A 22,071-nucleotide genomic window follows, 5' to 3' on the forward strand; every position below is an offset into this window, starting at 1 on the left:
CTAAAATCCTTGAAAGTTTTTAATATTAGATTTTTTTATGTATGAATATGTATCTGTATTTGTGAATGTATTACATCATATTTGCTTCAAATTACAAAAAACAAAATACCACTTGTACGAGGGGGTTTCTAATGCAACGTCTATGAGACAGGACAGTAAATGTGATGTTATTCTCACTTCTGGCTGTTGTCATCAGTCTCACATAATTTTTTTCCTTTTTTTAAAAGCCTTGATAAAACTGTGGAGGAGTTTTTCTTTTATGATTTCAGCAAATAAGATTGTAAAAAGATATTTGTTGTATTCTCCCATTTACTGCACTCTAAGTTTTTCCAACTATGACGACTTCCACTACTGAGAAACCAGGAAATTTAAAAAGGGTTTATTGCTCTCAATGATTGTGACTCATCACTGTTGATACTCAAGCTTACCTTTTGTCCACAGGTGAGCTGCCCTTGTCACTGGCTGCTTGCACTAATCAGCAAGACATTGTGGACTTTCTTATGGAAAACCCTCACCAGGCGGTGGATGTCAGGGAGAGGGACTGTCATGGAAACACCGTGCTTCACGCTTTAGTATCCGTAGCTGATAATAGCCCTGAAAACACAGAGTTCGTCATCGCCATGTATGACCACATCCTAATCAAAGCTGACCAACTTCACCCCAAGACCAAGCTGGAGGAAATTGAAAATAATGAGGGACTGACCCCAATCACACTCGCTGCCAAAAAGGGAAAACTAGGGGTAACTATTTTTTCTGATGTTTTCTGAATTTTAAATGTTTTAGAATATGAAAGCTATGGTTTGCAAATCAGTTTATTTGAAGAAGTGACTCATTTGAAGTAGTCTGCATGCTTTACGTTCTGTATTTTGTTTTTGGATGTTCCCTTTTTTGTAGAGATGAGTAGTCCTCATGTGATTTAAGATGCTATTTTTTCTTCAGACACCAAACTGATTCATAGTCATGTGGTCTACAGGGACCGTCATAACCGTTTTCTGAAGAGTTCACACAAAAATAAAAATTCAGTTATCATTTATCCAACCTTGATTTTGCTCTAATGCTGTATATCCTATACCCTGTTTTTTATGGTTAGTTTTTAAATTTTATGTACAACATCCAACAGAGTGCATTAAGGTGTTCCCTATTTTCAGCAGAGCTTGTTCCAGATACATTTTTCTCATAGGGGTTTCAAAAAATCTTTGATAAAGTGTTAAAAGTCCTGAACTAAACCAACCAAACATTTTGATGACACTGTCCCATACTCTGAATTTGTACTTTGCATATAACCTTATCCAAGTGTGTGCATAAAGTAATGAACACACACCTAGTGCAGTGTCAACCACTGGGGTTCAGTTTTGGTGCCTCACCTTAGTCATGGTATTAAGAGTGGAATAGAGTGCTGGACATAAATTCCTGCCAGTACAGGAACTGCAACTAGTGACCTTGAGATCACAAATTTTGCTGCATCTGAAATCACACACGCACAGATTGACAGTAATCAGAATTTTACCTGCTAAATAATATGTGATGCAACAGTATGTGAGCCGAGTAGTACCTCTAAATTTACCATATTTGAAAAACATTATCTGAGAAGGTTCCAGTTGACCTGCTACATGCTGAAGCGTGCATCTAATGGACACTTTACTATCCCCTGAGGCCAAAAGAGAGAATTTATGGATGTGAGTGACAATATGTGGAATGAAGTATGTCTGGGGCAAAATATATATAGAAACGAGCTTCCTTATACCTTACTCTCTATGAGGGGCTTTGAAGGGTGTAGGGCACGTCATTTAATGTTTCTTTAATTAATGGACACATGAAAGGGCTTTTCAGGAAGTGATTCAGATGTTTAAAAGTGTAAAACAGAATTATACTACTCACATTCATATTATATACCACATACTATACTATATTTGAAGTCTTAGCCAATGTTTGAAAATGTTATTAATAAGAATATGTTGTTTGAAAAATCATTCTGTTTTTTTTTACTAGCTATTTAAGCACATTGTGCAGCGGGAGCTTATGGGCTGCAGACATCTGTCCCGAAAGATCACGGAGTGGGCCTACGGTCCAGTGTGCTCGTCTTTGTATGACCTCTCCTCCCTCGACACCTATGAGAAAAACTCCGCTCTCGAGATCGTTGTCTATGGCAGTGAGATTCCTGTGAGATTCTCATGCTGCTTGTTTGATACTAATTAACTTTAGTTAGATATTTACTTCTTCAAATCATTGAAGTAAACATTTAATTTCTAAGCATTTGTACAGATCGAGATAGCAACATATGTTTGTTTTTGCTTTTCCATTACATTTCAGAATCGCCTCGAGATGCTCCAAATTGAGCCACTTAACAGACTAATAGAAGAGAAGTGGGATCGATTTGCGCATCGGATGTTCTTGTTTAACTTCATTGTTTATGTTATCTACCTTTTCATCTTCACTGCTTCAGCTTTTTACCACGAAGAAGGGAAGGATTACGCGAATCAAGTAGGTGCACTGTAAAAAAATGCTGCGCTCCACACAATTCCTTCATGTTGAAGGAAGGGGACTTCAAGGAGGGTGGGCAACATCCTAATCCTGCCTCTTTTAAACATTCACTCATTTCAGCTTTATAGCAGAGGCGTCATGTCACATGCAAGACTTAAAAATGGATGTCTAGATCAGGGGTGCCCAAACTTTTTCTTATGAAGGGCCAAAAAACAAACTTGATTGAGGGTGGTGGGCCAAAGGTAAATATACCAAACTATATTACATTAAAGTTGCCATTGGTGATTTTTCTAAGCTATTAGTTATGTAAAAATAACTAGAAAACATTGCTTTATATTAACTAATGCAGTACATATTTAAAAATTTATTAATAATCTTATTACAGTAGATAAAAATCCCATTTATAACAGAATGGAGTTACACACACTAAGTTGCACCGGTTGTTTGCCCTGATTTGCTCGCCAATGTCTTCTGCATTGTCCTCTCTGTTAAGTGACAGTATTTATATTTTTAAAAATCTGATTCATTTAACAATGCATTTAATTGAAATTTTTTTTTATTTTTATTTTTTTGTAGCTCAGGAAATAAACAAAGAAATAAAAAAGTTAAGTTAAATTAGAAATTACAATCTCTGTTAAAGGCCCTCATCATCATTCTTACTCTCTTTCCATGTGGGGACTCAACTCAAAGGTTACCATGGGCCAACTTTGGTCTACACTTTGTCCAAAAAAAAAAAAAAAAACTTACAAGGAAAAAATCATGACTAATAACACTCACTGACCTTATTTCAGTTCACTATCTATAATCTTATGTTGTGTATGAACTGTAAAATGTTTTTTTTTTTTCACTATTTAATGCCATGTCTCAACCCTACTGTTTCTTATTTTCAGACAAAGCCTCCATATCTTTATGCAAAGAGTAGGGAAGGCTACCTGCTTCTGACAGGACACATCATATCTATCACTGGAGCATTTTACTTCTTTATTAGAGGGGTGTGTATCTGACGCTCTTGCTTTAAAACTAATTCATAATTAACTTTCAAAAATTACATTTTTTTAATAAATTCCTGTTTCTTAAGTTAATAGATATGGTAAGGAAGCGTCCAAGATTTCAATCCCTGATTATAGATGGATACACAGATCAGCTTTTGTGAGTCCTTTTACTCTCTATTTTTTATTTTCATCATTAATTGACCACTGTAGATTAATATGATTGAGTCCTTTGCTGATCATTCAACTGATTTAAACTGCATGTTTAATTTGAAAACAGTTTTATGTACTATATATGAAGATAATGAAATAAAACTACTCTTATTTAAGTTGTATTTGTGCCCTGATGAAGTTTTTAGTTTCATGGCTTGATCCTTGATGTTGGATGTGTGCAGATTATTTTGAACTTATAAATGCACAGCACCCAGCTAAACTGCACCGTCTGCTTTATCTGTAGTACAGAAAATGTCATCAGTAAGTACATGCATTGTTTTATAATGCTATTTTTCTTTTTATGCATTAGTTTTGTGCAGGGCTTGCTCTTCTTGGCAAGTGTTGTACTGTACTGTTATGGCCAGTATGAATATCTGGCCTTTCTAGTGCTCTGTCTTGCCTTGAGCTGGATAAACTTACTCTACTTCTCCAGGGGGTCCAAAAATTTGGGAATCTACAATGTGATGATACAGAAGGTAAGGCCATTTCCTTTCCTGTATACTTGACTACATATTTAAAGCATCCTTGTACAGTAAAGTAGTCTTACAACCAACTTGTGCATACACTCTTACGCTCTTTAATTATTATCAGATGGTTCTTGGAGAAATTCGCAGATTCCTTGTTGTGTACATGGTGTTTCTAATTGGATTCTCAGCAGGTATCATCCTTCATTTCATATATTCATGAATGTTATTTGACTTTTATTTTGATTTCACTTCATCTAGGAACAAAATTTTGTGTAAAGTCCGAAGTTGCAGAGACTTTGATTTTAGTATGCTGATGTGCTTATTGAAATGGTATAATGAGTAGGGGACGGAGCTTTCTTTCGCAATATTCCCTCATAGCTGTGCCTCAAAGCAAACTAATGGTAACAGGGGTGTGGCTAAAAATATCAGTATACTGTTGCTACTGAAGCCCTCCACTGACGTCAGCAGAAAGACCACCACTCCAAACATGGAAGCAGATAGTCAGACTTTGATTGAACATTAACAAAACAAAACAAAACATTTTTAGTGGATTAACTTGCACTAAATAATTGTTCACTGTAAAAATAACAATGTGCACTGGAAAAACAAAACATTTTTACACTTAACTGACTTTAAATTTATTTAGCAAGTATACATTAAATTCATTAATAGTGAAGACTCCTAGTCTTTACAAATTTGTTTTCATCAAAGAATCCTGAAAATCATGGTTTGCAAATAAAATTGAGCAGCATAATGTTTATCAACATTAAAATAAAGGTGCCATAGAATAAATATCTGGATATATCTAGGCATAGCTGAATAATAACAGTTCTCATTATTTCTTATACTAATGTCATTGAACAATGGACTAATGATGAGTTAAGTTAAAATTTGTCATCACATGGATTAATCATATTCATTCTTTCATTAATTTTCACTCTTTATTTTATTTTATTCACCTTTTTAAACTGGGGTCGTCACAGCAGAATGAACCGCCAATTTACCCAGCATATGTTTTAAGCAGCGGATGCCCTTCCAGCCGCAAACCTAACACTCGGAAACACCCACACACTCTTGCATTCACACACATACACTACAGGCAATTTAGCTTATTCAGTTCAGCTGTACCACATGTCTTTGGACTGTGGGGGAAACCAGAGCATCTCCACCGGAGCATCTCCACCGGAATATCTCCAGCGGAGCAATCCACACCAACACAGGGAGGGGATAAATCATATATTTTTCATATTTTGCAATACTAGCACTTATTTTAAATTGTAATCCGGTTTAACTTTAACTTTAACTCCAAATATTTATTATAAAACATTATTATATAATAATGTTAAATAATTACTAAGTATAAAAGCAATCAACTTGAATATCAATTTGGATTACTTTAATAGTCACTACACTATACAAAAATGACATGACAAAAAGTCATGACAACAAATGTTAAGTTACTTTAACTTTTTAAAATATAATAATTATAGTAAATAATAAATTTATGTTCATTGGTTATACAAAGTTCAGTAGTTTATTACAATTACTTAGTTTATATAAAATTTTATTAGTCAATTAGATTGATGAAAGCTTCAGATGACTAAAAAAAGCTAAATTAATTCAACAATAAAAAAATAAGAAGATTAAATAAAAAATATGAAGGCAGTCAGAATTTCTTTTACAGTGCATGTACAGCGCAGTAGCACTGGTTGCATGGCTGTGAATGCTCCCTCTTCCAAATGTGATATCTTGACAGTAGTTTTACAACATTTACATTTATCTTTTCTGCCAACTACCTTTTAACATCCAATCTTTGAAGAGGTCATTTAGAAACCGAAGCTCTTATTATTTATATAATCCTGTCCCTAGTTACCAGGTACAGTCTGTTGACTGAATATGTCTGCCAGTATATGAAAGGAATAAAAAAGAGCTGAAAAATATCCTTACAATAGCAATATGCAAAAGAACTCTGCAATAAAAATACGGTATAGAAAATAACATTTTGATAAATGGAAACTAAAATGTAACATGACACAAAAAATCCCTGATATTCCCTCACATAGAAAAACAACATAAACATTCCCTGACTTTCAGAGTATGGTAAGCACCTTTTAAATCCTATTAGCTGTGGAAACACAGTAATATTATTTCATGATAATATATGAAGAAATCTTACAGACTCAAAACATTTGTTTGCGTATGTTAATGACTTGTTTTTTTTTACACGGCAGCTTTGGTGACTCTCCTTGACCAAGAATCGATCGACAGTGGCTCAACTAGAGATTTTAGGCTCTCTGAAGACATACCTTCTCTGAACCCCACACCAGACTCCTCCAACCCTCAAAGTCGTATGACCCACCACCAACCCACCACAGCCCGGGACGGCAGGGGACGATTTGGATTGACTACAGATAACCAATATGAGGTCTGCAAGAAGCCCTCGTACAAGAACATCTACTTCACCACTCTGGAGCTGTTCAAGTTCACCATTGGCATGGGAGATCTGGAGTTCACCGATCATTATAAATATAAGGAGGTCTTCTACGTGCTACTGATTGTGTATATAGTGATGACTTACATTCTGATGCTGAACATGCTGATCGCTCTGATGAACCAAAGTGTTGAGATGATGTCCGTGGAGAGCACCAGCATCTGGAAACTGCAGGTAAAATAAGACGGCACAAACAGATCTTTGGAAGTTATTGGTCAAATTTACAAAAGGTTTTTGTAATGAACATGTAAATCCATAAAATGATTCAGAGAGTATGGTTTGGCAAAAGATAATTGTTATTCACAGCGTGCAATCACTACCTTGGACATGGAGTGGATCCTTCCCAAGTGTCTGCAGGGAAAGCTGCGCTCAGGGGAAGAGAAGGACCTCGGCGGAGGACAAGAGCCTGATCGACGCTGGTGCTTCAGGTGACCCTGGTGCTTTCAACAAGACAACAATACAAGGCTGCTTGTATTTGACATTAACATATCTGCTGTCCAAAGCAAAAGAGCAGTAACTACACTTACCATTTCCTACAGGCAGATTTTATGTAAATCTATTAGACTACCTGACAAAAGTCATTAAACCCAGTTGTAAGAGCAAAAAATAATAACTTGACTTCTAGTTGATCAATTGTGGCAGAAGGTAGATTTTTCCAATGAATCATCTGTTGAACTGCATCCCAATGAACACAAATACTGCAGAAGACCTATTAGAACCTGCATGGACCCAAGATTCTCACAAAAAATCAGTCAAGTTTGAAGAAAAAAAAAATCATGATTTGTGGTTAATTCAGTTTGGGGGCATGTGAGAGATCTGCAGAGTGGATGGCAACATAAACAGCCTTAGGTATCAATGAGATTTATGCTGCCCATTACATTACTAACCACAGGAGAGGGCAAATTCTTCAGCAGGATAGCGCTCCTTATACTTTAGCCTCCACATAAAAGTTCCTGAAAGCAAAGAAGGTCAATGTGCTTTAGGATTGGCCAGCCCAGTCACCAGATATGAACATTATTTAGCATGTCAGGGGTAAGATGACATTGTAGATGAATCCAAATAATCTTGATGAACTCTGGTCGTCCTGCATGAATGCTTTCTTTGCCATTCCAGATGACTTCATAAATAAGTAATTTGAATCATTGCAAAAATGTATGAAAGCAGTCCTCCAAGCTCATGGAGGTCATACATTGATATTAATTCTTTTTCCACTGCACCATAACTTTATATTGTATACTGTACATTATTTCTGTTAAGTGACAAGACTTTTGTCTAAGCAAAGTCAGACCTTACTGTCCTAATTAGATAATTAAAAATCAAGGCATGATCATAATTTATTTGGATAAAATAAGCGTAATCTAGAGGCCTTCGCTTTTCATATCAGCCACATCTGATAACAAATGATTAACTAGAAGTCAAGTTGTTATTTGTTGTTTCTAAAACTTGGATAGGCGACAAAACTTTTGTCAAGTAGTGTACAGTAAAAGGAGGAAGCCATCCTATCGTACGTAAAAAGCTACAAGATAAAATGTCCATAAGGACACACTTAACATTTGTCTTACTGTCATTTTTCTTACTAGTTTTATCCATTAGATTTATATAACATCTTACGCATTTAATGTTGGATATTACCAAAATGATGCTTTATATTTGTGTCAAATAAAGTTTTATATCATGACTAAACTATTTAAGTATATCTACTAAATATATTTCCTTTTTCTTTTGTCTTTACAGAATTATTCTGTCAACCGCTGCTTATAATGTATAATTTTTGGTCAACACTTCAGAATAAGGTTTCACTAGTTATTTTAGTTAATGTATTTCCTAACATGAACTAATAATAAACTAAATTTACAAAGCATTTTTAATATTCATTCAATATTTACTAATGAATTATTATTATTAATAACATTAGTTGTTGCACTGTACATAAACAAAGCTGTTCATTGCTAGTTGATTTCCTTTAACTAACATTAACAAGCATCAACAAATATGTTTTCTTATCAAGATGAGGTGATTGTTATTGTCAGTACATTGCAAAGCAGATAATGGTACGTCTATAAATATTACATATTATTTATTCACACAAATACAAAACCAGAGGCATAGTAACCCTGATGACACTAAAATAATGCAATAAATACAAATTTTTCCTCACTTGATGTAAAATAAAATCTTAATGTATACAATCCTTAGGATTAAGTAATTGCAGAAATAATAAAAGTGATAAGTAACAACACATATAACGCACACATTTTGCTGTACTTCAGAATTTCTTATATTTAACACTTCTTTTTGTGTAGTAAATATAAATAACTATAAAAGATCTAACCATACACAAAATGTTTTTTCACGCTTAAATACATCTGTATAATGTTGTGTGAAAATCATTGTAAAACTTACAAATCAAAAAATAGATTCAAGAAATTACATTTTTAGCAGACGACACAGGGTGGCTCAGTGGTTTGCACTGTCGCCTCACAGCACCAGCTCCACTGTGTGGAGTTTGCATGTTCTTCCCGTGTTGGCGTGGGTTTCCCCCATAGTCGAAAGACATGCGCGATATGTAGGTGAATTGAATGAATGAAGCTGGCCGAGTGTTTTGTGTGTATATGGATGTTTTCCTATACTGGGTTGCAGCAAGAAGGACATCTGCTGTGTAATACATATGCTGGATAAGTTGGTGGTTCATTCCGCTGTGGTGACCCTTAATGAATAAGGGGATTAAGCTGAAGGAAAATGAATGAATAAATGAATGACATTGCCAAAACTACCCGTGTAACTCTTCACATTTGAGGATTTTCACCAAGTATAATATTAAATGTGTCTCCTTAGTCTGAATGAAAACTGAAGGTACACTATAAAAAAAAACAATATTAAAGGGATAGTTCACCCAAAACTTTTGTGAAAATTGTTTTGTGAAAATTGTTTCATCATTTAATCATCGCTCACTGGTCACAAACCTGTTTGATTTTCTTTCTTCTGTTAAACGCAAAAGACCTATAATCATTGACTTTGACAGTATTTGTTTTTTTCTACTATGGAAGTCAATATTTATCAGTTTCCATTTGTGTTGAACAAAAGAAAGTAGCTCATTAAGGTTTAGAACCACTTGAGGGTGAGTTTAGAGAGTAAATTTTCATTTTTCATCAATGAATCCCTTTAATATGCAAACATAAACATAATACATAATAAATCACACATACCCTGTGTTGATCTGTTTTCTGTCACAAACAAGTGAAGCAGGAACTGTAACTTGTCCTCTTGCTTTCAGTGTGGAGGAGGTCAACTGGACCCAGTGGAACAGGAACATGGGTATAATAATTAACGAGGATCCTGGGAAATGCACACAAGACCCTTCTCCAGCTAACGTTCAGAGAGGTAGTAAAGCCTGAACAATGCTTTGTGTGTGTCTGTGTTGTTGTTTTATTATTCTTAATCATAATAAGTGTATTGGTTTCAGAGCCCAGTCGTGGAGTCCTGCAAACGTTCAGTAGGCGCAGAAGGACGCAGAGAGCACAAACCAGAGAAGGACATGAGCTCAGTCCTCTCGCCGAGGCCTCCAGCTCCGTCTGATGCTTTCTACTGCAGTCAGTTTTGCAATTTCTTCCATTTCAACAGGTCTATACAGCCTATACGCATATATATATATATATATATATATATATATATATATATATATATATATATATATATATACAGCGGGGAAAATAAGTATTTGACACATCAGCATTTTTATCAGTAAGGGGATTTCTAAGTGGGCTACTGACACAAAATTCCTACCAGATGTAGCCATCAAGCCAAATATTGAATTCATACAAAGAAATCAGAACATTTAAGTATACAAGTTGAGTCATAATAAATAAAGTGAAATGACACAGGGAATAAGTATTGAACACATGAAGATAACAAGGTGCAAAATGGCATAGAAAGTCAGGAGATCTGTCAGTATTGAGAGAAAAACCCTGCTCCCTATCAGTACTAATTGATATCAGCTGCTTTAGTCCTAATTGATGGCCTATAAAGGCTTCTCATTACTCAGGAGGCACACAGGAAAGACTTCATGATGGGTAAAAACAAAGAACTCTCTCAAGATCTGCGTAGTCTTGTCGTTGAAAAGCATTTTGATGGGAATGGTTATAGGCGCATTTCCAGAATGCTGAATGTTCCTGTGAGCACTGTGGGGGCTATTATCCGGAAATGGAAAAAGCATAAGTTCACCATAAACCGGCCACGATCAGGTGCTCCACGTAAGATCCCTGTCCGAGGAGTCCAAAGAATAATCAGGAGAGTTCTCCAAGAGCCAAGAACCACTCGGGCAGAACTTCAGGAAGACCTCGCATCAGCGGGTACTATTGTTTCAAAGAAAACTATAAGCAATGCACTGAACCACCATGGCATCCATGCACGCTCACCACGCAAGACTCCATTGCTGAACAAAAAGCATGTTGAGGCCCGGTTAAAGTTTGCGAAACAGCATTTGGAGAAGCCTGTGGATTATTGGGAAACTATAGTATGGTCAGATGAAAGCAAAATTGAACTTTTTGGCAGTCATTCTACACATCATGTTTGGAGAAGAAATGGCACTGCCCACCACCCCAAGAACACTATACCAACAGTTAAGTTTGGGGGTGGAAGCATCATGGTTTGGGGCTGCTTTTCAGCAAGGGGTACTGGCAGCCTTCATATTATTGAAGGTAGGATGAATGGAGAAATGTACCGGGACATTCTGGATAAAAATCTGCTGCCATCTACCAGAAAGCTGAAAATGAAAAGAGGGTGGACATTTCAGCAAGACAATGATCCCAAACACAAGGCCAAGGAAACAATGAAGTGGTTTCAAAGAAAGAAAATCAAGTTGCTTGAATGGCCCAGTCAATCACCTGACCTAAATCCCATAGAAAATCTATGGAGAGAACTGAAGATCAAAGTTCATAAAAGAGGCCCAAGGAACCTTCAAGATTTAAAGACCGTTTGTGTGGAAGAATGGGCCAGAATCACTCCTGAGCAATGCAGACGACTGGTCTCTCCATACAAGAGGCGTCTAGAATCTGTGATCACCAACAAAGGCTTTTCTACAAAGTATTAAGTAAAGTGTGTTCAATACTTATTCCCTGTGTCATTTCACTTTATTTATTATGACTCAACTTGTATACTTAAATGTTCTGATTTCTTTGTATGAATTCAATATTTGGCTTGATGGCTACATCTGGTAGGAATTTTGTGTCAGTAGCCCATTTAGAAATCCCCTTACTGATAAAAATGCTGATGTGTCAAATACTTATTTTCCCCGCTGTATATAAAGAGAGAGAGAGAGAGAGAGAGAGAGAGAGAATAAATGAAGAGAACATTTACAAAATAAAAAATTCACTTTCTCTGGATTTATGATTTATTTATATCTGAGTGTAAATAAGGCGTCACGGTGGTGACAAAGGAGAAAGGTCGCTGGTTTAAGCCCCGGCTAGGTCAGTTGGCACTTCTGTGTGGGGTTTGCATGTTCTCCTCGTGTTTGTGTGGGTTTCCTCCGGGTGCTCCGGTTTCCCCCACAGTCCAAAGACATGTGCTACAGATGAATTGGGTAGACTAAATTGTCTGTAGTGTATGTGTGTAAATGAGAGTGAATGGATGTTTCCCAGTGATGGGCTGCGGCTGGAAGGACATTCGCTGTGTAAAACATATGCTGAATAAATTAGCGGTTCTTTCCACTGTGGCGACCCCAGATTAATAAAGGGACCAAGCCGAAAAGAAAATGAATGAATGAATTTGAATAAACATATTTGTTGTTTTATCCAAGTTAAAATAAGTTAAAGTTACAAAAGTTTATTAGTTATTTTAGTCATTAGTTAAAATAATAATAAAAACCCTGTTAAAAAATAGCTTTAACCAACCTAAGCCGGTTGGCTGGTTTAGCTGGTCGACCAGCCTGGTTTTAGAGAGGTTTTGGCCATTTCCAGCATGGTCTTAGCTGGTCAGGCAGGAAAATGACCAGCTAGAATCAGTTGGACCATCCGGCTTTAAGCTGGCCATAGCTGGTTTTGGCTGGGCTTCCAGTCTGGCTAGGCTGGTCAAGCTGGTACTAGCTTGTCATCTCCCAGCCTGACCAGCTAAGACTAGGCTAGAATACTCGAACCCAACCTGGAAATGGCCAAAACCCCTCTAAAACTGGGCTGGTCAACCAGCTAAAACTAGCCAAGCTACAACCTAGGCTGGTTTAAGTGTTTGTTTGTTTTTCAGTCGGGAAATAACAAATGCGTGCAATGTTTCTAGACATATCCAAGTTATCACAACAGCACTGTTTTAACTTACAATGATGACAGTGTTTTTTTTTTTGTTCAAAATGAGAAAGAATCTAATAAACAAGTAACGTTAATGAATCCAAAAAATCCAGAAAAACTGACAATTTTCAAGTCTTAATCTCTCTCTCTCTCACACACACACACACACACACACACACACACACACACACACACACACACACACACACACACACACACACACACACACAGGGAAACATAAAAGTGTCCTAAATAACTTAAACTGCTTATTTTCCAAACCTTAAAAATAGCATTTGATGTCTCTGGCCTTTCGTGTTTTTATAAGTTTTTTCCCAGTTAAATCCTTGAACAATTCATAAATAGCTACTCACATACACAATGTAGAAAGCTTAAACGTTGGTGGTAGACTTCCGTTGCTATATGCATCGATATAACGTGTTATACATACATACACTGTTTACATATAATGAATAATATAGTTTGTGATGAACAAGTAAAAGCTTCATATGGTCGACGTGCGTCTGTTTGTGTATGTCGCCATCTTGTGGTCGTGCATGGTTCAAACAGATGTGGCACAACAGAGACTACTGTATCTCGGCACGACGATCCAAATAAGCTACGACATGATGAATCCACATTACCTACTGCTATTTCCACTTTACTGAAGGAGTCTACAAGGTGTCCTTCGAATTTGTTTCCCTGGCCAATGGGGCAGCGTTTATTAAGTTCAGAGATGGAGGATGGATGTCCAATTTTCTTCTGGAGAAAATGTTTACTGCAGAGCTGAAACGTTGTCTGTGTAACTTCCGGTGCTGCCTCTAATTTATATAAAGATTCGTCGAATAAAGCAACCATCATACATTACAGAGGGGGAAGAGACCCATATCAGATTTTCGGTCTAATAGCCTGACTTGAATAAAAACCGATTCACCTTACAGGTCCACAAATGTCCTTCTTCTAAAAAGGTATTGTTTACTCAGTGATTTAAGCGATGTGTAGCCTGTTTAGATGTTGTAAACGATGTGAATAATGATGCAAATAAAATTGATCTCAATTAATATTCATTTCAAAGCATTTTTTTGTATTTCCTTTTAGTAAATATTTAAATTGTGTTTCGTTTAATACAACTCAATAATAATAAAAAACAATAAACAGTTTAGGCCTAAACCAGGCCCTGTTCTGGCACCACTATGAATGGATTTGCGAAACATTTCCCTTTGATATTTATTCTGGGTGACCAGGAACAGGAAAACTGCTCAACCATGACCTACTGTTTGACAGGCCTATGGAAACACACAAGTCAAACTCACTCAGTCAACCATCTCAATGGGTAAAGCCAAAGAAGCTCTGTTTGCTCCAAAATTTTCTTAAAAGCACAAAAAGCTACAAGGAAATAGCAAAAAGGTGTCCGGAAGTGACATTGTTTATAATGTCTTTTCTAAAAGTTAGTAGGATGACTTGAGTGGCCAAACAAATTTCCAAAAAACACAGCAAAATAATTACAGAGATTTGTTAAGTCCTCCAATTCTATGTTTTCAAAAACATAATTCCACATCACCTGTCACCACAGATAGTTTGGAAAAGCTCTTTAAAAAACTTAACATCCAAAAACACACTAGCACCTTTTCTGTATATCTCCACTTTCCTTTGGCTTAGTCGCTGATTTATCAGGTGTCACCACAGTGGAATAAACCGCCATTTCAACGTTACAGTTTAAAAAATACAATTTGCAGAGGCAGTTCTTTAGTTGTTTAGACAGCAGCAATTGTTTAGTTGGTTTGCTTAACCTAAATTAGAGCCTGCAAAAGTAAACAGTTTTGCAGTTTTGCTCAACAATATTAAACCACATTCTTTCATCACCACAAAAAAAAAAAAAAAACTATTTAGGTCACCTATTTTACCCCTTTTTAAAAAATATTTAAGATAAGTCTTTTGTGTCTCCAGAATGTGTCTGTAAAGTTTCAGCTCAAAACAGCCATCAGATTATTTATTATATCTTTCTGAAAATTGGAATTTTCTTCTCTGAACACACTGTAGCTGTTTTTGTGGCCTGTGCCTACAATGCTAGGTCTCTCCACCCACCGTACCCACGTGCCTGACAGAGTATGCCTAAATCTCCACCTCGGCTGCGTCACATAAACAGCACAGTGACAAACATAATGGAAGCAGATCTCACGTAACGTTTGTGAGAAATACTACAGTAAAAACTTTCCCAATGATTATTTGATGTATTTGTTGTGGAATGTATTCAAGCCTTTCTGCAACAATGAGTGCACACAATGTTGCTACAAAGTTTACAAAGACAGAGCTACACAGTGCACACGTTTAACTTCGGACTGTTTTTGCACAGCAAATGTGACAAGAGTACACATTAATATCCACTGCTGTATGGTTATTTTAATGTACAAAATAAACGTGATTTAACCTCCACAAGTGAAGATTGAAGCGTCTTTCTTTATAATTGTACTGACATGCAGCTGTGATGATAAAGTTAGGACGGTAAAATCGATGTAATTCATGACAACATGCACTGTTTTAAAAACGTTTTAAACTTGTAAAACTCATTCTTGGTCACATTTAATGATGACTGATGATCACAGCGAGCTCAACAGATCTTTTTATCCCAGTTGCTTTGCGCACGTCCTGTTGAGATGATTCTACGTTCGGGCGGGGAAACCGCACTCCTACATCATGTTGCGTTGGGGCTAAAAATGTGAGGGATTTGGATCCAATATTAACATCAGGAAATTAAAACAAAGAGACTTATTGTCTTTATATCACCTCAATATGCCTGTGGACACATTATACCTACACACAGTTCTGTTCAGTTCTGTTTCATCATAGGTGCCCTTTAAGGTTGGTATGACCAGGTATTTTCTCCAACAGCTTTATACACAGTCATGTCATCCTACCTGAAACAATGTTTGAGGAAATTTATTAAATGTAGATTATGGTAAGGTTTGCCAGGATAAGTATGAAATCAAAAACAGCTTTTAAGCAATCACTGAAACAGAGTCACTCTTGAAAGCATAAATTAGAACTTTATTTTATTATTACAATATTACAAAAAAAGAGTAGCACAACTCTCGCATTCTTCAGATTCTTCCCACTCATTCAATCGACAGCCACAGAGTGACAGATATGAGAAAGGCTACTAGAAGCTTCCTCCAGTTCACAGCAATTGCAAAATGAAAAAAAAAAAAGATTTAAATAATGAGGAAAAAATCTAGTTCAGAATTATAAATAGCACAAATTGCAAAACTGAAGCTTTAAAACATGGAATAAAAAGACTTTGTTACAGCCCAAAACTACACACAGCTATAAAACATAATGACGATAAAATATTCTTTATTTCTCCGTTTACATTATAAAGTAATTCTAAAGAATTGCTTTTCTATTCAACAAAAGCTCGAGTTAATAAAAATAAACAAGGAAAAATGCTGTTCCTTTGTAGTCTATTTGTCAAAATCAGAATTCATTATACCTTTATAATAATCATGCTTGTTGTCAAAGGAAAGTCCAAGGACCAAATACTTAAGGCTTCATGAGGGCTGTTAAGGGGAGGCAAACCAACAGTGAGTCCAGAGACACTGACCCACCAGCACGCACACATACACACACATTCGCTCATCCACGCCAAGTCCATATCCATATGCAGCCGCATTCAAACACAGTTATTACACTTCTTTAAAATGACAGCAGTACAGTAGATAAGCCAGTGTACAATAAAATAAGCAATTCACCTGCTGTTTCACCTTTTTGACTTTTCCTCCTTTAAAAAGTCCTCCTTAATTTAACCACAAATGATCTTGCAAGTGATCAATTTGGTCAATTCAAGCACACTCCACAAAAGAATCAGTAGCAACTCCTACTTTACATTATTAATATAAAGGATGAATTCGAAAAAGCAGGATCAGAAACCCTCGATTTGGTACATAGTTAGTTTCTACAATATAATATTAGTAACAAGCCTACAGACACCACCTTCAGTAGTATGTTTAGTCCTGCAAACCCACGTACAGCTATACCACATACGACCCATGTGAAACGGCACAACTCATCTATACAATTCAAGTAGTATTTTCTCATATGTTAAGAAAAAAGGGAGTATAATGATCAGGTAAAAGGAAAAAGTACACAGCTTTAACATTAAAACTCTCCTCCGGCCTTAAGAGCTTTATTGAGGAAAGACGTCATCTTTCACAATCATAATTCAAACTTCACTCAAAGTAGTGACTCAAAATGCAAAACGACACCTGATTGGTTGCATCACTAAAAGAGGCGTGGTATATGGATGCGGTCTTTTAAGACTCCTGCCAGTCGCAATGCGTCCAGCAAAACTAAGTGATGACTTTCACAAGCCTAAAGCAGTTCCTGTTTCAAACCAAATCCGTAAAGCCCATAGCAAATCCTTTTCATTTCTAAAAATATAGAAACACAAGTGCCCTGTGCAAAGGGAACACATGAAAAGAGCTTTCACCTAGGAACAGTCTGAAGGGACCAGTGATTGGCATATTCCCGCATAGTTCAGACATTGAAAAAAGAAAGAAAGGACAAAGAACGTGTCATGCTGAAGAGGGAAGTGCTCGCAGCCTGTCAGCCATCTTGATGTTATAAGGCTGGCTTGAAACAAAGACCTCTCAAATGAAAGCAAGTTGGTCGTCCAATGCACAGAAGGCTTGGGTGCCCTCAGCTTGAAAGCGATCTACTTCACAAGACACTTTTCATAAAGAAAGAGCTAACACAAGAAAGATGTTCATAAATAACCCAGGAGCACTTGAGATCCGGGTAGTGGGAGACAGACAAGACACAAGAAATAAAACAAAATTCCCTTTAGTGCCTTAAAAAAAGCACTTGTTTAAAGAAAAAAATTGATCACTTGCAAGATTAATAGCACAAAACACTGCTCTTCATTCGACACGGTTGTAATCTTGTTTTTTTTTTCCTTTGTTTTCATCAACAATCATCCTTGAGGTTTTGAGCTCATTAAGTTCCTCTCGTAATTTCATTAAGACTAACAGAAGATGTCGAGGACACGCATGTGTGTGTGGCTGACTTCACTGAGGAGAGACTGTGTCTGAGGCTTGTGGGCTGAAGCTTATCTGTACCCTGGGTGCTGGCCTTGCGTCTCGGAGGGGGGGACCAAAACTCGGCCCATAGGGGGTGGCCTGTGCATCTTCCCCATCAGGATGAGATTCTGATCTCGGAAGCAGGGCGTCTGGAAGTCCCCTCCCATGCAATCTGCCGTTTGCATCAGATTAGTCTGCCCTATTAAGGCACCCCCTACTAATCGGTAATGGGCCGCTCCTCCCGTGGGGCCGCAGTCCATCCCCGGGGTGGGGTTGGTATTGCCCGTGCCAGTGCCGTGGAAGGACACCGGGAGGTCCTGTGATCCGGAGCTATCGCTGTTGGGTGTGGGAAGAATACTGCCCCAAACTGGTGGCTGGTGGTAGTACTGCCCATTAGTGTAGTGTGTCACCGCGCCTGGAGGCATAGCATTGCTGCTGTTGTTGTTGACAAGTGGCGGTGAAGGGCTGGAGGGCTTCATGGCATAAGGCTGCCCCATGCTCATCTCTGGGGGATAGGTAATGCCCTTGCAGGAGAGGCCAGGGTCATGACCAGGGGGTTTGCAGGGGTGTCCGCCACCTTCTGAGATGTGCTGAAGGTGTGGGAGCTGATGCTGTGTCCAGGACCTCATGTGCGGATGCTGAGGGTTTCGCTGCAGTTGATGGCTTTGATGCTGTAGGTGCTGTTGTTTCAGATCACTGTGATACATGTGGTTCATTGCGCCTATGTTATGTGGAGGCGCTGCACTCACTGGCGCAGAAGCAGTCATTTTATCAGGAGGGCCAATAGCAAAGGATGGGTGCATGAGCCCGGGAGCAAGTGCATTAGGGTTTCCTGCATGCACCGACACTCGAGAACTTGCGTTGATTAGCAGATTTCGGCTAATGGGACTGGGGTTGGCAATCTGCCCTTCACACATCGATGTTGCACCGGCACCCTGAGCCCTAGCTTGGCAGAACTGGCTTATCTGATGCACTATGCTGTTTAAGTCTGCCTGCCGGCCCTGATGGAGCCCTCCAGCCATGGACAATGGAATGGTTGAGGTAGAAACAGTCACGTTAGGAGGGGCGTCTGCAACCGGTAACTTCCGAGCCCCCACCTGCAGGCTGGCAGGGGGGTTCTGTAGATGCTGCTGAGGAAGCAGGATGGCAGAAGGTGGGTGGGTGCTAGGGTGGCCTAAAGAAGCTGCATGGCAAAGAGTCTGAGGCCTCGGAAGGCCCTGGTGTTGTGGTGGTATGGAGGAGGAAGGTCTGTGTCCGAGTCCTTGATGTGGAGGTCCAGGCTGTTGCTGCTGCAAAGTCTGGAGATTCTGAGGGTGTGGAGGAAGCCCCTGCGGATTCTGGGATGCTCTGGATGGAGCCTGTGATGGGTGGTGCAGGTTTAAAGTGCTGGCCGAGGTGGCTGCATAAGGGCCGCCGGTGGCATTCATTATCACCTCCGGGTGCAGACGTGCCCGTGTGCCGTCAAAGTCCTTGATGACGCCCTTGACCAGGGGCACTTTGACGATGGCAAGGAGACCAGTCTTGGCAGTGGCCTGAGAAGAGGGGTAGGGACTGTATCGGGGGCCAGCAGTGTCTAATCCGTTGACTGTTCGACGAATGTGGTTTCGCTGAGGGACCTTAACGCTGTTGGGGAAGATCTTAATGGTGAGTGGATTGTTGGCAACCTTTTTAGCATAAGCATCCAATTCCGCAGGGGTTGGATACTGAGCAGATCTCATCCTTTGTGGAGTGTCCCCTATATAGAGAAAAGAAAGAAGAAAATGCATTATGCTTTGAAAAGAGGACTGTGTGTCGCTATGATCTAGCCATTTTATACACACAGCAGGGCAGTGAGAGAATGGAGACCAAAGAGAGGAACAGAGATAATATTACAAACCTGAGCTCCATCTCAATTTTAGCATACAATGGGGAAAATGGCCATAAAGACTGGCAGGGCTTCATTTTACAGATATACTACTATTTAAATATTTAGGTTTTTCCCCCCCCAAATAATTTATTTCAGCAAGGATGCATTAATAGATCAGCAAATTAGGTAAAGGCATGATTAATGTTAAAAAAGTTTAAAATAATAAAAAAAAAATCTAAAATGTTCATTCAAAGGATTCTGCAGTCTGCAAAAAATAAAAAATAAATAAATAAAACGTACTTTCTACCAGGAGTGTCCTGCAAAGTTTAGTTCCAACCCCAATCAGACACACCAGGACTAGCAGGGGTGTCAAACTCAATTCCTGGAGGGCCGAAGCCCTGCACAGTTTAGTTCCAACCCTGCTCCAACACACTTACCTGTAGGTTTCAAACAAGCCTGAAGGACTCAATTAGTTTGATCAGGTGTGTTTAATTAGGGTTGGAACTAAACTGTGCAGAGCTGCGGCCCTTTTGGATCTGAGTTTGACACCTGTGAGGACTAGCTAATCAAGCTCTTACAAGGCTTTCTAGAAATATCTTGCAGGTGTGTTGAGGCAAGTTGGGGATAAAATCTGCATGACACTGGCCCTTTAAGACTGAGTTTGGACACCCCTGCGTCACACACTTCTCTGAATCACTAAAAATTCTATTAAGATCTTGTAATTCTTAAAATCTTTACTCCACATTCACATTAAATTGTACATATTTTATGCATAGGTTTGATGACTTAACTATTACTGTAAAACATGAAAACTGCAATAATAATAAAGGTTTTTACAGGTTGACAATAATACTTCCAATTCTTGAAGGAACAATGTTATACCAGTAAAGAAGTCGCTTGCGACTGTAAATGTTGCCAATGTATCAATGTATTGCACTGTCGCAATACTTATATTATTTGATATAAATATTATACAATTTCATATCATTTTGCTACACAATACAGAACAAAGAGCAACTCACAGAAACCGTAAGTGTGTGTTACAGGGCTCAGCATATATAAGTACACCCCTCGCAAATCTCTCTTTTAAATTCATATTTTAAATAGGACGCTATATTATATTTGTGGATATACGTTAGATTAGTCAGTAATGAAGCCAAATCTGGAGCTTCTCTAACAAAATAACTTATGATAACGGTTTAAAAACTAGTACACCCAAATTGATATGTCATAGAAAAATATTAAATACAAATTCAAAATAGAGAAAAAAAAATTGAGAGAAGCAAAAAACTAAAAAAATTAAGCGGAAATTTTGTAGGTTGTAATTTATTTTTGCGATATTTAGCTTGAATTAATTTGTATTATCTTTCAATTTCTAAATATGTTTGGTGACTAAAATATTATTTTAATAAATGTATCTGTTTAATAAATCTGTTTTATTTAAATACACAACAATACATCGCCTATATTCACTGAGAAACGAATACGAATATTCATCTTCAAAATGGGGTCTACTCAATTATGCCAAGCACTGTATGTGATGTGGTGTTAAGCCACATGTCAAACAGATGTAGGTGAATGTTCACTTTCTCACTTCCTCTCCATCACTACCAGATGTAACATACTTCATGTATGCCAGGGTGCGATCTGCTATATCACAAACCATCTCTCTCTCTCACACACACACACATGGATACTGCCAGACAGACAACACTAATAACTGTTAAGTACCTTTGTTATATACAACAGCACCTCTGTGATGTGTCTGTGCATGATTCTCTTACAGGTTTAGCTTCAAAGTGTGAAAAAGAAATTAAAGCCTGTCTTTCCCTGCCCCACATAAATATCATAAGCAAGCATGCGTGTGTATGTTGTGATAAACATATAATTCTCGCATGCTCCGAGCGCTACATAAGCCATCTAATTGGTGAGATGAGTCTTTCACAAAAAGCCATTCTTGTCTTCAGGATCACAGTCTTTTAATGCTTATGAAAGTGAACATGAAAGGGGGAAAAACACTAATGAGCTGAATTGTTTAACTGGTTTTACATTCAGAAGTCTGCAGGTCTCCGTTCACAATACAATCCCCTTTCCTTGACACATTGATGCTCTCCCTGAGAGTGACATCCTCACCTGCTAGGACACCTCGGATTCGATGGGATGAGAACAGAGGAGTGCGGGTGAGAGACAGACAGAAAAAAAACAAAGGAAGCGAGGGATGGAAAAAAAGAAATTGAGCA

The 22,071-nt window shown here is 38.0% G+C and overlaps 3 protein-coding genes and 1 long non-coding RNA gene across 38 annotated transcripts in view; 1 reads left to right on the plus strand and 3 right to left on the minus strand.

Annotated features, from left to right (window-relative positions):
* The window catches only part of LOC141385579 (uncharacterized), a 75,627-nt gene extending 61,910 nt beyond the window's left edge, over positions 1–13,717 (minus strand). For 3 of the 13 annotated variants that reach the window (XR_015491649.1, XR_015491655.1, XR_015491657.1), the window contains exons 1-3: positions 6,962–8,674; positions 6,729–6,809; positions 429–594 (exon numbers count right to left, since the gene is read on the minus strand). This is a non-coding gene — a long non-coding RNA (uncharacterized LOC141385579). Of the gene's footprint in view, positions 1–428; positions 595–1,364; positions 1,465–6,728; positions 6,810–6,961; positions 8,675–9,072; positions 9,371–9,847; positions 10,274–12,947; positions 13,067–13,287 lie in introns of those variants that run through there. The other 10 variants (XR_015491661.1, XR_015491660.1, XR_015491652.1 and 7 more) reach the window with 9 other exon arrangements.
* trpv1 (transient receptor potential cation channel, subfamily V, member 1) overlaps positions 1–13,974 on the plus strand; it is a 23,795-nt gene extending 9,821 nt beyond the window's left edge. The window contains exons 6-17 of one of the 4 annotated variants that reach the window (XM_087252231.1): positions 442–740; positions 1,990–2,160; positions 2,311–2,481; positions 3,372–3,473; positions 3,560–3,630; positions 3,994–4,159; positions 4,275–4,341; positions 6,382–6,815; positions 6,948–7,069; positions 9,916–10,022; positions 10,105–10,262; positions 13,584–13,974. In XM_087252231.1, coding sequence (XP_087108357.1) covers positions 442–740; positions 1,990–2,160; positions 2,311–2,481; positions 3,372–3,473; positions 3,560–3,630; positions 3,994–4,159; positions 4,275–4,341; positions 6,382–6,815; positions 6,948–7,069; positions 9,916–10,022; positions 10,105–10,217 — 1,823 coding nt within the window. In that variant the 3' untranslated portion in view covers positions 10,218–10,262; positions 13,584–13,974. 4 annotated transcript variants of the gene reach the window in all.
* epg5 (ectopic P-granules autophagy protein 5 homolog (C. elegans)) overlaps positions 1–22,071 on the minus strand; it is a 1,176,376-nt gene that overhangs the window by 962,572 nt on the left and 191,733 nt on the right. The window lies entirely within an intron of this gene.
* Positions 15,938–22,071, minus strand: part of fam222ba (family with sequence similarity 222 member Ba) — a 96,641-nt gene continuing 90,507 nt past the window's right edge. For 16 of the 17 annotated variants that reach the window (XM_087252214.1, XM_087252215.1, XM_087252211.1 and 13 more), the window contains one exon: positions 15,938–19,720. In XM_087252214.1, coding sequence (XP_087108340.1) covers positions 18,015–19,720 — 1,706 coding nt within the window. In that variant the 3' untranslated portion in view covers positions 15,938–18,014. 17 annotated transcript variants of the gene reach the window in all.

Source organism: Danio rerio, chromosome 5 (genome assembly GCF_052040795.2).
Source record: "Danio rerio strain M-AB ecotype USA chromosome 5, GRCz13ab, whole genome shotgun sequence".
Lineage (NCBI taxonomy): Eukaryota > Metazoa > Chordata > Actinopteri > Cypriniformes > Danionidae > Danio > Danio rerio.